Genomic DNA, 16,043 nt, shown 5'->3' on the forward strand with positions numbered 1-16,043 from the left:
CCACATATGATTGTAATGCGCATCTGATCATATTTTACTCAGAGATTTGCGCGCGTTGGATAGCCATCAAAGTGCGTAGCTCCGAGTCTGCTATAGGAGGATTATAGCTACTCCCGCGCGTCGTCGGCTATAGTGATCCAGTATCCAGCAGGCGAGAGTGGAAAACCTGTTTAAATTGTTCCATTTTGTGAACCGACCGATTCTGGTGGGCCAGTTCTGACGCGCTGGGTAAAAGAAAAATTCATCCGGCGCCCTGCGCGTCGCTTCTTTTCTTTTCTTTGCGCCTTGTTCCAGGAACCAAGGGCACCTTCTTTACTCCTTAAGGTGATTTTCGCGCGCGCGCGCGTGTCTTGCCCTCCTTACTATCCCTGAGACTATTCCAAGTCTTCTGAACCTTCAAAGCGATGCTTTCAATCGAAAACATTCCAGAGTCCGCTTCACCATTTTTTTTACTAGAAAGTAACTGTTAAGATTGAGATAAGTTATTCCATCTCATGACATAGGAATGATAGAGGACTAACAACCTTGATCGCCTTTATGAAAAAGTCTTGAAGAGGATTCTATCGGGACAAAATCTATCGTCGAACTCAACCAACATGGAAAAGCAAACTCGCTTGGTTACAGAAGTATTTTGCTCAGATATGTGATCGATTCTGAAACAAATTCATAACCACCTGCCCTTACAACCCCGTTTTTCGCTCTTAAAAGTTTCTTTTGATGAGATTCTATCCAGTATATGAAAATTTCAAAAGATTTCACTGAAGGAAATTGAAGAAAATTAAAATAAAAACCTAATATACATTGATTAACGGCTGGATTTAGGGAGGTATTACTCAATTACTTTTAAAAGCCATTGTTTAAACATTTTCTCTCTTGATTATTACATCTTAGCTGGCTCTAGTGAGTGAATTGATAGAAAGAAAAATGGAGAAAATTGGCTTTTAATGTATACTAACAGCGCACACCATACTCAAAATCAATCAAATCAAATTAACGTTGTTTAATAAGGGTGAGACTTAACAGTCTGTTACGACTGACAAACCTGTGGCCCTCAGATTCCGGATCGAATTGGAATTTGGAAATGTCGGTTTTTGAGGAGAGGGGAAAACTGAATTACCCGGAGAAAAACCTCTTGGAGAAAGGACGAGAACCAACAACAAACTCAACCCACATATGACGCCGAGTCCGGGAATCCAACCAAGGCCACATTGGTGGGAGGCGAGTACTTTCACCACTGCGCCATTCCAGCTCCCCTAACAATATCAGTGATAACCCAATGGAGCCACTTTAAATAGTGGTCCACCTTGTAATCTTTAATCTGTTGCTCCGCACATTTTTATGCGTGCGCAGAACCGCATACTAATGTCTATCGCTTAGAATGAATCATTTAATATACAAAACTAATCGTTTCAACTATATATTTTATTTCAAGACATTTTCATCAGTTTATATACATCAGTAAAACTATGAAGCACCTAGGTATTTACAAGAAGATAAAATTGTAATCCTAAAGTTCATTTATCAATGCAGTTGTTCAGTTTAAAGGCAGACAACTCTATCGGGTTTTTCTGTTGTTTGTCCAGCTCAACAAATATATATCCTATTCCGTCATTCTCGAATCGAGTACGTGTCTCCTTGCTCGCGTGACAACTTGAAAAATTGGCGACATCTTAAAGATATAGTTCATATGGTACTGCTTTGTAACCCTCCCATTTTCTCATAATGGTTGGAATGTTTTATCATTAATGACCGCCAAAATACTTGGCCAGCAAGGAGATAATTAACCTGAGATTGTAAGTGCGTTGATCTCATCACGGACACACATCATACGTCCTTTGTAAGAAGACTATTACCTCTGTTAACTGGAAAGGACATGATCTTTTATCTTTCACTTCAGAAACGTTTACTTCAATAAAATCGCCTACAAAGAGTAAAGCCTATTGAACTCTATTTTGGATCACGAATCTATATACTACAATACGGAAGGCTTCTCTCTCAGAAGCAATATGACATCAATGCTATTCCACCAAAATTGAAAGAACCTATTTTACTTTCCAAAAGCTACATTCAAGGACATGATTCTGAAAACACTTCGAACAAATTTTGTTCTCCATGCCTCCGGAAAAAACATAGCACTTACTGAAGAATTTTATATATTACAAATCTATGAAACAAGTATAAAGTTAGTGAATACTATCCTATTTAACAAGAAACGCTCTTCTTGGCCTTGGAAAAATGGGTAATCCTTTTTTAAGTTCAAAGGGACATGTAACGCTATAAATAATAGAAAAATTGTCTTTGTAAAATATGTTCAATATAAAGTACAAATCTGGCTTTGCGGCGTTGTTTACTTATATAACACGAGTGTAACTTCGCAGTATTTCGCATCTAACTACCATTTTTCTGCAATAAAATGCTAATCATCGGACGTTCTCTCTCGAATGTTCACCAGATTTTGGCGCACGAGAAACGAGCCACGAAATGGCGATCGCGCACGTCAAACGTATGCGCGCTTTGCTTCACGCGTGACTAACACGCGTGTCCAAAGGTTCGAGAAGTCCTGAGTTTTCTCGTACTCAAACTTTCTCGTTTCTCAAACTTTAAATTTCTTTTTCATCCTATGATCCTTGGTAAATATCCGTGCTTCGATGCGATGCAACAGCTAAGTACACTGTCTCGCCCATGTTGAAAAACACCATGTCTCGAGTTCTCTCAGAAGGAATATCCTGCACTTTAGCGAACTTTTTCGAGTAATATCGGTCCCACGCGTAAATACTTGGACTCTGGTCACTGCTCACGATTGCCAGGTATGTTTTCTCACTTGACATGAATGGAGAAGTGATAGTGATCCAATCACGCGCCTGTCGAAGTAAACATACGCGGTCAGAATATGTGTATCTTGGAGATACATAGTATCACAATGTTGTGTCTGCTGCTAACTTATTGCCTTCAATTTCAAAAGCCAAGAGCTCTGAGAAGTTTTAAAAAAGCATAGCTAATTCCTTATTTGTTAAGAATATCAACAGCGGAATCAAATGACTTTAAAATATTGGATTTGTTAAGGTACGGTTTTATGATCAGTTAAAAGTCCCTAAGTTAAACTGGAGAAGTATTTATAGAATACCACAAGGTGCTAATGGGACCGAACATTTAAATATTGAAAATAGATAAATGCAATTAAAAATGGCATGCTTATAAAATCCAACTGGTATGCATGAACTCAAACAGACCAGCTTGATTTCACGAAGGTGGAGCACGACTTGGCCCTGGAACGACCACACTTGTTCAATAGCCTTTTGGATCCCAGCAAAACTTGAGACATATTTTAAAACATTAAACCCAGGGTTTTATGAGTCGGCCGCTGGTTTTGGTCATTACGTTCCTTCAATCATGATATCCTCCATTCGAAGGGGTGAATGGACTTTGGAACTCGCAAGAAGACAAGAAAATTTGTTAACTTTCATTACATTTTGGATTTGTGCCACTTATAGGAGCCATATATGTCTGAAAAGCTGACATCTGCCGTTTCACAGTGCATGCATAATGAAACGAGCTAAATTATACGTTATAAATATCTCACCCTTTTCGATGGAACTTCTTGGAAGAGTGCAAACTGTGTTCCATTCCAACGGAAGATAAGAGAACTTTGTGCTTGCCAGCGAGCCACTGCTAAGAAAGGGACTCCATCAACTGACAGTGCCTTGACACCATATGCACGCTCGCCAGTGGGTAGCCTGTGGAACACTTCAAACCTCGTACCAGACCACTTGTAGATTAACGCGTACGAACCACGAGCGAAGGGACCTGGGAAGAGAATAGTGATAAGTGTTACTTAACAATATTAATCCGAAGCCGAGTTCTGTTTTATGAGTTGATACGCAATAAGGCGCAGGCGAGATTTTTATCATTTATAGATAACGAAGACAAGTAGTCTTACTGCATAGAAGACAACGGACTGATTACATGAAAGTGACTGAAGTATAAGAAATGTCATATGAACTGCGGATGGACTATTTAATAAGAGAGATTTACAACTGCGATTACGACAAAGGGCAAACGTAAGATTTGCGTTTATGTTTTCTTGAAAAAAAAAAGAGTACATAGATGAGAGCGCAAAACTACTCAATTTTACTGAGAAATTGAAAACAGTGAGCGGTAAATGTAAGATAAACATGGTCACGTGGTCATTCCTGCCGTTTGCCGTCTGTCGCAAACGTAATCCTAAATGTCTCTAATATTTGCAGTTATGATCGATCGAAGAGATTTTATTTCCAAAACTTTTAACACCACTGAATTTATTTCAAGGGTCGACATTCCCTTAACCACAAAAGACGTACCTGTAACAGCCAAATACGTGGACCCATTTATTTCAAAGTGTTCCACATCCGCGCCTACAGCAGCGATTTCTTGGAACTTGACGAATCTCTGGCCGTCCCATTTAAAGATAAGAGAGCCCCGCCCATAGTATATCGCCACTGCCAGGTACGTGTCTTGGCCAATTTTAAACGGTTCAATATCAAACGCCTTCACCGTGGGCAGCGTTTGAAACGGAGAAAACATGTTGCCGTTCCATTTAAACACAGGTGAGTCGTGCGATCGAGAGTTGCTGGCCACGGCAAAATACACATCTTTTCCGATGGTAAATTGACGCCACTTCCGCGCGAACGGTACTTTGAGGACTTGGAAACTGCGGAACCTTTGAAGAGAAAAAAGCAAAGAATTTACAAGACCATTAACAAATATGATGCCGAAAAGCGATGAATCGTTCATATCCTGCTAGAAGAAGTTTTCTTTGTTGTTTCTGTTTTTGTCGCTTCTGTTTTCTCTTTATTTTAAGAGACTACACTGCACGAAAATACGCCTTTGCGTAACATCAAATGTGTGGTCAAAGAATGTCAAAGGCCACCTTTCATTCGAATCACAGGTGACAAAGGCCGCATTTGATTCACGCGCGTCAAAGGTGGAGTCAAATTTGATTCGAATCAAAGATATTTGTAAAGATATTTAATCCACCTTTGATGTGCGTCATAGGCGGAGTCAAAGTTGTACTACATTTGACATCACCTATTTGATTTCAATTTGACGCGCGTCAAAGGTAGGGTCAAAGTTGTTTTAAAATACATAAATTGAACTCACTTTTGATTCGAGTCAAAGGTATATGCAAAGGTGTCACATATTTGACGTATTTTTGATGCGTATCAAATGCGTTGTCAAAAATGTTATTATATTTGACCTCATCTTTGATACGAATAAAAAAAAAAGAGGCAATCCAATTTTTCGTGCAGTGCTATGGGACCCCTTGGCGCATGCACGCGTTCATGAGAAGCACTTTGAAATCGTCGGTCCAACTTTTTCAAATACCGTTTTCATCTGTTTGAAAAGCGTTCATCTTCGAAACGCTAGCTGAAGTTTTTACTTACAAAAGGTTCTTTAGTAATTGAAAAAGCTGTTTGTTGCGATATTTTTGAAAGCTTTTGCAATGGCGGAAAAGCAAAAATCCCGCGACGAGTTGTATGCAAATTAGTCTCAACCGGACTCTACTGCGCATGTGCCCCGTCTGACATAGTCCCTTTAAACAGAAGCAACAAAGATAAAAGAAAACAGAAACGACGAAGAAAAACCTCTGCTAGCAGGATACCGTTTAAAGACAACAAGGCCTTAATCGAAAAACTTGAGTCAAAAAAACGTAGAGCTCCGTTGATTCCGTAAAAAGTCAAGTAACGATAACAGTTTTTAAGAAAATATGAAATGAAATAATCGCTTTTGTAGACTGCAGCGATGAAAATAGATTATGGATTGTCCAATAGTATTTTCGACACTTTCGTACTGACAACACAACAAAACAGCGGCAATATAGTCTCCCCCAGGGGGGGGGGGAGGGGGATACTCCCCTATCTAAGCTATATAACTGTTCCAAAAATTTGAGTAATAGACTCTTGGTATTACTGGTTTCGTGGACTTGATAAACAAAAGCGTATTTTTGTCAGGTTGAGGCCTTGAAGTCTCTTAAACGTTACATAAGCTTAAGTGCTGTGCGCCTAAGTCTTGCTAAAAACCGTCACGTGTTTGCAATTTAACCCTTTCAGCCCGTTTCAGGATCAACTGATTTCTCCTTGAAGTACCTTTGTTAATAAGGAGTGCAGTTGACGGCGGATAGGAGAGGAGAAATTGAAAGTTGATTTTAGAGCTTAAAGGGTTAACATGCATCCCAAGAGCTAACAGCTCAACATGGGGAGTTATAAATAAAAAAGATTTACGGAGTTAGAAGGGAGAACTTCATATAACATGCAAGTTCATGCAGCGAACCTCCTCAAGTGACCACCTATCGCAAGCGACCACCTCCCTTTAGCGATTACCTCTGTCTATAGACTAAACTGTGAGAAGTTTCTTATTTTCATTTAGTCAATCAAGCGAGCGCGTGATCGACCAGCAGTGTGCGACCAAGCTGCGAACTCGAAGCGCGAGAGGAAGGAAACGAAATTTCTTCGAGAGCTTCCGCTGTTGTTCGTCGCGGGTTGTGTATCACGCGCTCGCGCACACAGCGGCAAAAAAAAAGACTGCTCGCAATTTAAAGCGACTACTTTTACATGATAACCGAAGAAGATATTGAATTTTCTTTATCCGTGAAATCTCTGTACTAGAGCACTACCACGTTTCAGGTTGTTGCTTACGATAGCTAGGATAGACTATGTAATTCTGAAGGAAATAAAACAAAGTCAGCTTTTTCGCATCAAATTGGTGTCGGCCTTGAGAAGGTGTTTACTTAACGAGGTTTTCTGCTTTAGACAAAAGGATGGTGGGGGCATTTCCTGGCTCAGTTGGAAATCCACCTTGTGTTTGTTTTTAGAGCGTCCACCTGTCCACCCTTAAAACATTTTAGGTTAAGCGAGAAGTCCACTCAAATGACAGTGATCAGAATTATGTCTGTCTTAAGTGGACACGCCCAGGCGCTGTCTGCTGCAGAGAGGTGGGAAATTTAGAAAGACAAAATAAACGAGTGGATTTATACTGCAAGTTCGGTTAGTTAAACCGGTTCACTTACGAGAGGATGAAATTTACTTCAGGTTATTAAGTTATGTTATAACTTTTATTTGCTTGAAATTAGGCTAAAGCACTCGGATTGAATTCCGGGACAAGGACTAAACAATTAAACAAAAAACCACAACAACAACACGACAAGACTAAAACACAATACAACAACAACAACAACAACAACAACAACAACAACAGTAATCAACAAAAACAACAACAGCACGACAAGAACAGAATACATCAACAACAACAGTAAACAACTACAACAACAACAACAGCACTCTTTCCGTCAGCCCTCAACATGAACACAGTGAAAACAGATTATGATGGAGAGCAGATTATGGTTACATTAACACAAAACATTACAGCTTACAGTGCCGACCATCACCAGTGGTAGACAGATCAGATGTGCAGTGATCCCCATGTGAATATGAGCGGTTAGTTCTCGGATGGTGTCTCATTATATACGTGGATTAGATGCTTTATTAATAGTATGGATGGTTCACTCACGGGCTGTAACTGGGATCTTGCTCCAAAGATTTCTCGCTAAATATAAGAAAGATATTTCCATTCACTCCATGGTTTATGATATGATGATTTAAATACCAACAACAATTACTGTACACAAATTAAATGAATTATTGAACATGAGGTAGACAATTAATGGTATACAAGCGAACAGTTGACACACTAATGATTTAGTACAAATACAAACAAGAAAAGCTTTGTTAAACTGTTTATTCAGTAGTAAGAAAATTAATTTATGTTATTAGGTTTTATTTATTAATTTATTAACTTGCTTATTTATTTCAGAACACACAAGAGTTACAAAAAATACGAAGAGAAAAGAAAAGCTTTTTAAACGGTGAGGATGGAAAAAGGTATGGAAACTATGAGAAGGTTGATCCAAAATTTGGCGAACTATGACAAGTTAAATAAACGTTGACTTTCAAGCTGACTTAAAACCAATAAGAGCGCAGCGAAAATAATGCAACTTTGGTGAGGAATTCAACGAAAAGTCACGACTGCAATTCGACTGTAATTCCGAAGGTAGCCGACAGAACATCGTTAAGAGTCGAGATTAGCTCGTGAAGGGCGAGGACCGTAATGTTCGGTTTCTGTTTGAACTGACTGAAATCTAAACGCAACTTTTTAACTTGACAGTTCGCGTAATTTTGACCTAAATTTCATTGTTAAAAGATCAAAGTAATTTAAAAGCCAGCTTCTTACCTGTGTTGGCTATCCCATTTGTAAATAACGAAGCTCTTTCCTCCTAACTGCGATACACCGAGAAAGAGCTGGTCGCCGATGTAAAACGTGCCCAGGTCCCACGCATCCATGTATAGTGTTTGGATCATGTATTTCTTCATGAATTGGGTCATATTCACGTACTCTGAAAAAGTAACGATGCATAAATTAGCCACAAAAACTACATAATTAAAAGAAATGCCAAGCGCTGTGCTGCTTAAGTTGAAGGAGTGAACTAACGGCAAGACCATTTTTAAGAAAAAATTCACTTCCATTTGTAAATGAAAAAATGAGATTTCAACAGACATATATAGCGCGCGCGATGCCAAGAAAACGCGTGGAGTTCGCGCGAGGAAAAGGACGGGAAAAGGTTACACACCCTTCGTGCGGCCTAGACATCGCGACCAAAATAATTCAAACATTCGCTACGAAGGATAGTAACAGCAGCGTCTCCAAACTTTTCATATTCCATGTCCTATTGAAACTAAATTGTAAATAATTTGGATATAACAGACCAGCCGGGAAAAAAGGCCACGCCCCAGATTAGCTGACTAACCTTTCACTTTAGGCTGAGTGGGAACTGGCGCTGCAAAAAGAAAGGAAAGAAATTATAAATTGCGAGTTCTACTATCTTTTCAGAGACACGTTTAAAGATAATCCTACTTATTCTGTAAGAAATTGTCAACAACAAAGGTTAACAGCTAGGCCGTTGTAACAGAGATCGTTTGTTAAATGCTGTTTACTAAGCCTGACAACTTCGCGATTTTTCTTAAGCCCAAAAAACAAACTAAGTTATGCTTAGTTGACCTGAAAAACAAAGTCTATCCCAGGCTGTGGTTTTAGAAGGCGTTTATCGTGTGACCGCAATTTCCAACCTTTGAATTTACTCACTGGAGTATGTGACAGTTAATGCAATTATTTGTTCCTAGATGCTTGAGAATGAAATCAACCACAACCGCAAATTATCAGCACAAGAAACTTAGAGAGCCAAGATCAATAAGTTGTTTTCTAGAACGCAGCTCTTAAAAGGTTAGAAGTATGCGACAAAACAAGGAATGGAGTATGTGCTTAACGTTTCCAAGGCTACTAATTTTGTTTTACGAAAAACACTGGCATGGGTATTTATATCTTTTTTAATTTTTGTTTAGAGCATGAAACCTTCACAAAATCAAACACCGTTGAGAAAATTCTCTCCTGTAACATCCTCATGCCCATGATTATAAGACATTACCCAAGGTTTGTAAGTCATATAAAAGTTTTTTTGTTTCTAATAACGTACACGATAAAAAAAATTGTGAACAGAACGTTTTTACGTGCTGCCAATCATCCGATTTTTTTTTGTCAGTTGGAAATTTCGGAAAGCTGATCAAATTTGCTGTCTATTCTTCAATCTTTGGTTGTATAAAGGTTATTTACGAGTGGAATATTTTTACGGCTTAAGATCTAGCACAAAACATAAAAATTTGCATAACCGCGTGTATTTTTAGTGATTACGGAAGGGAACATTTCTTACTTGTGACTAAGCTGGGTGTGGCTGGCGCTGGACGACCTGGAATCAGACAAAAAATAATACCATTACAACTTGCACCATCACGAGATATCAGCATAAATCCTGTTTAAAGTGAAAGTTGATAAAAATAAACGGGAACTTCGCAACGCTACTCATGCAAAACAAACAAAGCACTCGGATGTTGTGCGCTGATATTTAAGATGATGCAAAGATATGATATGTAATAATGACTGGTACAAATCTTCAAAGTATACCTTCACATCTCGATACAGCATTGCAGACTTCTTTGCCTGTAAGACAATAAAATATTTTTTTATCTAGCTGACAAAATTGTATTTTTTAAAAAAGGAAATTTAGAAATGGTGCTTGAAGTTTAAAAGGAGCTTGATTTCCTTTGCGTCATTAAAATTTTTCAAAAGACACATCATCGTATATTTTGTGTATTTTGATTTATAGAACTTACTAATTCCCGCTCTTGCGTTTTTTTCGTTCTAGGGGGTGTAACCATTAAGATCAATTTACGTCAGATAAGTTACGTGTAAATCATTTTCCTCGATGTAAATTGTAATTATTTTTATCAAAAGTAGTACGGAAAATTAGGGTCAATATAACGAGCAACGTCATCATTACTACATCGGTCCAGAACAAAAAGACAAATTGCTGTCCATGTTACGCGGTAACGTACCAAAAGGAACGCATATTAACTGTTTGCCATCTGATGTGAGGTATTCTCCAGGTTCACATTTTGGAAGGGACAACACGGGTCCTTGCTCCCCCTGAAACGAGAAGATAGCCAATGAAAAGGGCGTACTTTTTCAACTGTTATGGCTGAAAGCATATAAATTTTTCAAGAAAGTTATTAAAGTTTCCACCTTAAAAGTTTAAAAAACGCGGATCACCAATACCGTGTAAGTACTGCCCAATAGCTCAGTTCATCTCAATGGTCAAGAATTTGGCGTACGTCTTGCTCAGCGTTATAAACAGTACTACAGATTGGTATGTCATATATGACAAGCAAGTACCACCGAAAAAACACTAACACTAAAATCGTACTTACCCTAGGTCCCTGAGGACCAGCTGGGCCTTGCTCCCCACGGGGACCCACTAGACCCTGCAAAAAATAAATCCTTATAGGTTAGGTGTTAGCTCGTTGGGAGAAATCCGGTGAGTGAAGGCTCGCTACAAGTGTCGATGGATTACGACTGTTGAAGTCCCTGTTACGAGGTGTAAATAGAGGCTAAAATTGCAAGAAATGCTGGTATGTCGTCGAACCAGAATCGAAGACCTTGTTTTACTTTCCCTCACCGACGACTGAGGAAATTAGCTCTGCGGAAGGAGTATATGTTTTCTAATACTAATGGAAACGGTGTTGCACGCTTCCGAGCAATTTACTGGTTTTTGACAATAAGCCACTGTAAACTATACCGTTTAACAGTATACGTTTAATAAACCCTTCACTTCGTTATTATATTTATTGTTTCGTTCGTTCTACAAAGAAACCAAAATTTAACTGAATGTAATTCAGTCAAATTGCTGAAACTCTGCCCGTGCAGGGTGGGGTAGGGGAGCTCAACAGCGGGGCAACTGAGCCGGGCTATGAAACGAGGTACAGTTGCCGATGATATAGACGAAGAGTAAGTGCATTGAGAAGTAGTTGAATGCTGAGAGTGTTGAGAAGCAGATAATTATAGCAGATTAGAGGCAAGTCAGTACGGATAGCTAACAATGCTACAAAGCCCCTTACAGCAATCAGCGAAATTTAGAACGCGTGTTTATACAAGTACGTTAGTAGCAGTGATATTAAATACCTGAGGGCCGATTGGTCCCTGGATTCCCTGATAATAAAAGCAAACAAAAGCATAAGAATGAACAGGAAACCAAATCTAACAGGCACAATGTGAGTAACATTTGTTCATCAAGTAAATTCTCTCGCATTGTGCGCACTGGTCTTTTTCTTTACATTGCGTTAAGTACTTGTTACACTGATGACGAGAATTTGAATATGTAGCGGTAAAGAAAACTTTTCAAATGAATGCCTTGACTTTCTGACTTTGGAAAACGTTTGACGATAACCCGCCTGTATTTTCATGTTTGATATTGAGATAAACGAAAAGCAGACAGGGTGTTTGAGGAAACGCTGTTTTTCGGTCTTGAAGGTACCGTTAAGGTCTGGCGCATAACAGCTTAGTATTGAAATTTTATTATAGGTTTTTCCTATAATGTCAGCAGTTCCTAGATCCTGACATTACGAGGAGCTACGCGAAAAGCAAGAGCGCTCAAAAATAAGATGTTTTAGTTGTTCCAAAACGGAATACGGAAACCGCCAAAATCCAAAACAACAACAAAAAAAAAAAAAACAAAAAAAAAAAAGAAGACAGAGTATGTTTGAATGAAAACATGCCTGGTAATTTTCTGTTTCTATATGATCCTATATCACCGGAAATTTCACGTTACGTCACCTCTCATTATTAAGGTATTCATCAAAATTCTAACCAGCTTTGAAAGAAACACTTGTTTCATTTAATGGTCGTCAAAATTTGAAAAGGAAAGTTGACGTCAGAGTTCATACACAGCAAATATCGCTGTTGTATATTTTTGTTGCTATAGTTACATTACCGGGTTGTGTAGCAGCTAACCTTCACCTTGGTAACAATACAGTGTTAGCAGCCCCTTTTCAATATGAATGCATGTACGAGAAGACAGTAAAGAAGGCAAAGATCACGGGGATATTACGCAGTTACATACACCGAGTGTGGAGGCGGAGGTGGTGTAGTGGTTGGCGCGTCGGACTTTCGATCGGACGGTCGGAGGATCTGAGGGTCGTTGGTTCGAGGCCAGGTTGGTCTCTTCATTGCTGTGTTGTTTCCTTAGACAAGAAACTTTGCTCCACATTGTCTCTCTTCACCCAGGTGTATAAATGGGTACCGGCGACATACTGCTGGGGGTAACCCTGCGATGGACTAGCATCCCATCCAGGGGGGAGTAGCAATACTCCTAGTTGCTTCATGCTACAGAAACCGGGCTAAGCTCCGGCCGTATGGGCCACTTAGGCTCTTGTGCGACTTTACCTTTACCTTACATACACCGAGTAATGACCAACGGAAACTGGGCAATCGTTTAATATCTGATAATTTTAATCTAACTCACCGGCTTTCCTCTTGGTCCACGATTTCCTTTATTAGTACTCTAAATAATAAGAAAAGAATGAAATAAATAAATGGGTCACCCAGACTGGGAAAAAGACATAACAAATAAGTATTAAAAATCGCTTCACCCTGTCCAAAGTCAGAATTGAAAAAATATATGTGGTATCTTATTTATCCAAATTTTTAGCTACAAACTGCGTCATTACATACATGAAAATATTGTTGTTTTTAAAGCAGCTTGTATTTGAATCAGTTCAAACGTTCATGCTTCCATCAAAACAGAAAGTGTGGCGTACTGCTTAATATTCTTTTAAATGGTTGTCTGCGAATACAACTAACTCTCATCGCTTCATGCCGCTAGCCCAGGGGCCATTCACAAATCAGTATTTCACGCCTCTAGCTACCACCTCACACAGCATATTAGACAAAAGGGTTGCTCAAAAGCTTTCTTTTCAATAGTATCAGTTTTGGAATTTATCCACGAACTATGCGTTTGACTGATGACACTTGGGCTTTGAGAGCCAAAAATTTGTTGTAGCACCGCTGTAATATTAATTCTCCGATTGATTGTCATACAGCTCGTTTAAAAGCAGTTGGGAGAATTGAGACGTTTATCAATACAATATTTTTTTATCTAGTTAACGACACTTTTTACTCTCGTCTTTCGTCTCTATGGCAATATCAAAACTGAGTTGCATAAAAAAGAAATGGGATGTTGGTCGCTGGGAATTTAATCAATGATAATAATAAAAGTGGAAATACGTTTCAATTAGAAATGTTTGTTGAATGCTTTTCTCCGAATCTTCAGCGGGAAAATCCAAGATCCAAGGTCACGGTTCATTTTCATTTACATTTTAGCGCTGGCCAAAAAAGGAAATTTTTTCGCGTTTTGCTTGAGTGACTCCTCGTGACAACAGAGGAGTGGTTTGCCACTCCTAACAGTCAGGTTTAAGTTTGATATCATCATTATTGATAGCAATACTTGAGGAAGCCAATTAACAATTTCAAACGATCAACATCGTTCACCAGCAAAAATACTCAATTCCCAATGAAAATATTGCCGAATTGTTTACAACTTTCCCTGCATCTGCTATATATACTCAAAGCTAGCAATATAATGTTAATTACGAGTTCCGAAGGCTGAATTTATTAATTCAGGGTAAGCATCGCGCGAGAATTGTTCGTTTCAGCATTTGGGGAAAAAAACAATGTATATTGCATAGAATCTCGGGTGAAAACCGCTCACGCGTATCTCTGTTTCAGAGGTTCAAGCAAGACGGAAATTGTGACTTTTTTTTTTGACTCGGCTAAAAAAGGTCTCTTTGTTCTGTCTGCCTAGCCTTGTTTTGTCAATACTCAGGTACGTCACGAGTTGGCCACGGGTAGGGAGGAAGGCATAATTAAAGCGAGGGAAACCATTAAAGTAAGCTTATAAGATAAAATGAACAAACAACAGCCTCGGGGCTCTAAACTCTCAGAGGGGGCAGCACTCGGGTACTTCTCTGTAAAAGAACGCGATTTTACATCCATTGTATGTGTAGTAGACAATACGCGCTCTAAACCGCGCTGAATTGGAAACAAAATATTTTTTCCTTGGCATGTCTTTGCAATTTTAATTTCATTTTCGACTTTTCTGCGGTTGTCGTGTTTTGAATTAAAAGTACAATGCCTCGAATTTCTGCCAAACCACGTACGTTTTTGGAGAGCGATCCAAGTGGTCTGTTTTTGCAATCTAACAAAGCGGCGAGAATTTTCTCTATTTACCCTCCAATGATTCGTCTAAAAACTTGCTGTAAAACGGCGGCTTATACAAGACCTTGGTGACGGAATGCTGTGGTTGTGGGGGAACATTTAACATGTCCTGCCACAAAGTGATCTTATTTCCTATCAAGCATTCTTCGCCGGATCAAAACACGGACATGGCTTATCAGTGTTTGACTTAACAATGGAGTGTCTTGACAATGTTTAATTTTGTGATTTCGCCAAGCTGTAATTTGCATGCGACCGAGCAAACCCGTCAAAACCAAGCGAGAAAATAAATACGCTGTATCAACAGACATGCAATACTGCGCTCCTTTAAAAAGGCGTGAATTGGATGAGCAAAGTGTACCTTGCACGAATCCAGAAAACCTCATGACAATCATGAAACGACAAACGAAAAGATAAAGCTTGCTTAAGTTAAGATGAGCATTCGAGCAAAAATCCTTAGGGAAGGTTGTTTGCCAATTAAATGAGGGGGTGACTGCGCAACTACATTCAGAGAAACATCTTTCTGGGAAGTGAAACAACTTGACAGGACAAAACTTCCCTACAGCCACCTTGTACTTAGCCATAGAACATTATACTAATGAACTTTACATTTTCAGTAAGCCAGGTAACGCGCAAACTCTTATATTTTTATCGTTCTGTAATCAACAAAGACAATGAAACGCGCTCTAATTAAAAGAAAAACCATTATACATATAGAATTAACGCTATCAAAGTACAAAACCTAACGGTTAGTAGGGTACTCACCCTTAAAGCCCTAGTAAGCTTTCCTTCTATTTCGCTGGTTATATATGTTCTGCAAGCCTTGGGGCATTGGCGTCTTGTCAGCACGTTCGGGACCAGCAACATTATCAAAACAAACACGGATAACACAAAAAACGCCGAAGAACGGGCCATTTCTACTTCGAAGCTTTGATCGGCTCTCAAACTCTTGGTATCCTGCGAACAGACTCTTCTGATGTGACTCAAACACGATCGGTCGGTGACAGCACTAAACGGTTGGGACACAAGCCAAGCTTGTTATTATATAATACGACGAGATTAAATCATATCACCGATTTATCAGCCCTAAGTCACGCGTCCGCACTCCCAAAACCGCAGATGATTGAACGAAATGCAAATTGCAGCGACTGCCTAATCAAGTGTGAGAAATCACAGAGGGGCTTCACTCTTGCCAATGAGCGATAAGCACACAACTGGTTGGGACACGCCCACAGTTTCTGCATGCGCAATGTCCCTAGAAATTTCCGGGCCTTTTTATCCAAACACAAAACAACAAATATTTCTCAAATCTGAAAATTTGCAAGCGGAAGTCAATACCAAAAGAAAGCCATTCCAAT

The 16,043-nt window shown here is 39.2% G+C and overlaps 1 protein-coding gene across 3 annotated transcripts; it reads right to left on the minus strand.

Annotated features, from left to right (window-relative positions):
* Window positions 1–1,403: 1,403 nt before the first annotated feature.
* On the minus strand, window positions 1,404–15,800 carry LOC146461050 (uncharacterized). 3 transcript variants are annotated; one of them, XM_085087249.1, is made up of 13 exons: window positions 15,451–15,800; window positions 12,938–12,976; window positions 11,599–11,625; window positions 10,848–10,901; window positions 10,476–10,566; window positions 10,045–10,080; window positions 9,794–9,829; window positions 8,837–8,866; window positions 8,263–8,425; window positions 7,543–7,578; window positions 4,338–4,696; window positions 3,581–3,804; window positions 1,404–2,861 (listed from the first exon to the last, which is right to left on the minus strand). In XM_085087249.1, exons 1-13 carry the CDS (start codon window positions 15,598–15,600, stop codon window positions 2,619–2,621), a joined length of 1,488 nt encoding a protein of 495 aa, XP_084943375.1. In that variant the 5' UTR covers window positions 15,601–15,800; the 3' UTR covers window positions 1,404–2,618. The 3 variants fall into 3 exon arrangements, with proteins under 3 accessions (XP_084943375.1, XP_084943376.1, XP_084943377.1); XM_085087250.1 differs by lacking the exon at window positions 11,599–11,625 and having other exon boundaries at window positions 2,458–2,861; window positions 15,451–15,733; XM_085087251.1 differs by lacking the exon at window positions 7,543–7,578 and having other exon boundaries at window positions 2,458–2,861; window positions 15,451–15,733.
* Between the last annotated feature and the right edge of the window lie 243 nt (window positions 15,801–16,043).

The sequence above is a fragment of the Pavona decussata genome, unplaced genomic scaffold, assembly GCF_977016875.1.
Source record: "Pavona decussata unplaced genomic scaffold, jaPavDecu1.1 SCAFFOLD_202, whole genome shotgun sequence".
In the NCBI taxonomy this organism is placed as follows: Eukaryota; Metazoa; Cnidaria; class Anthozoa; order Scleractinia; family Agariciidae; genus Pavona; species Pavona decussata.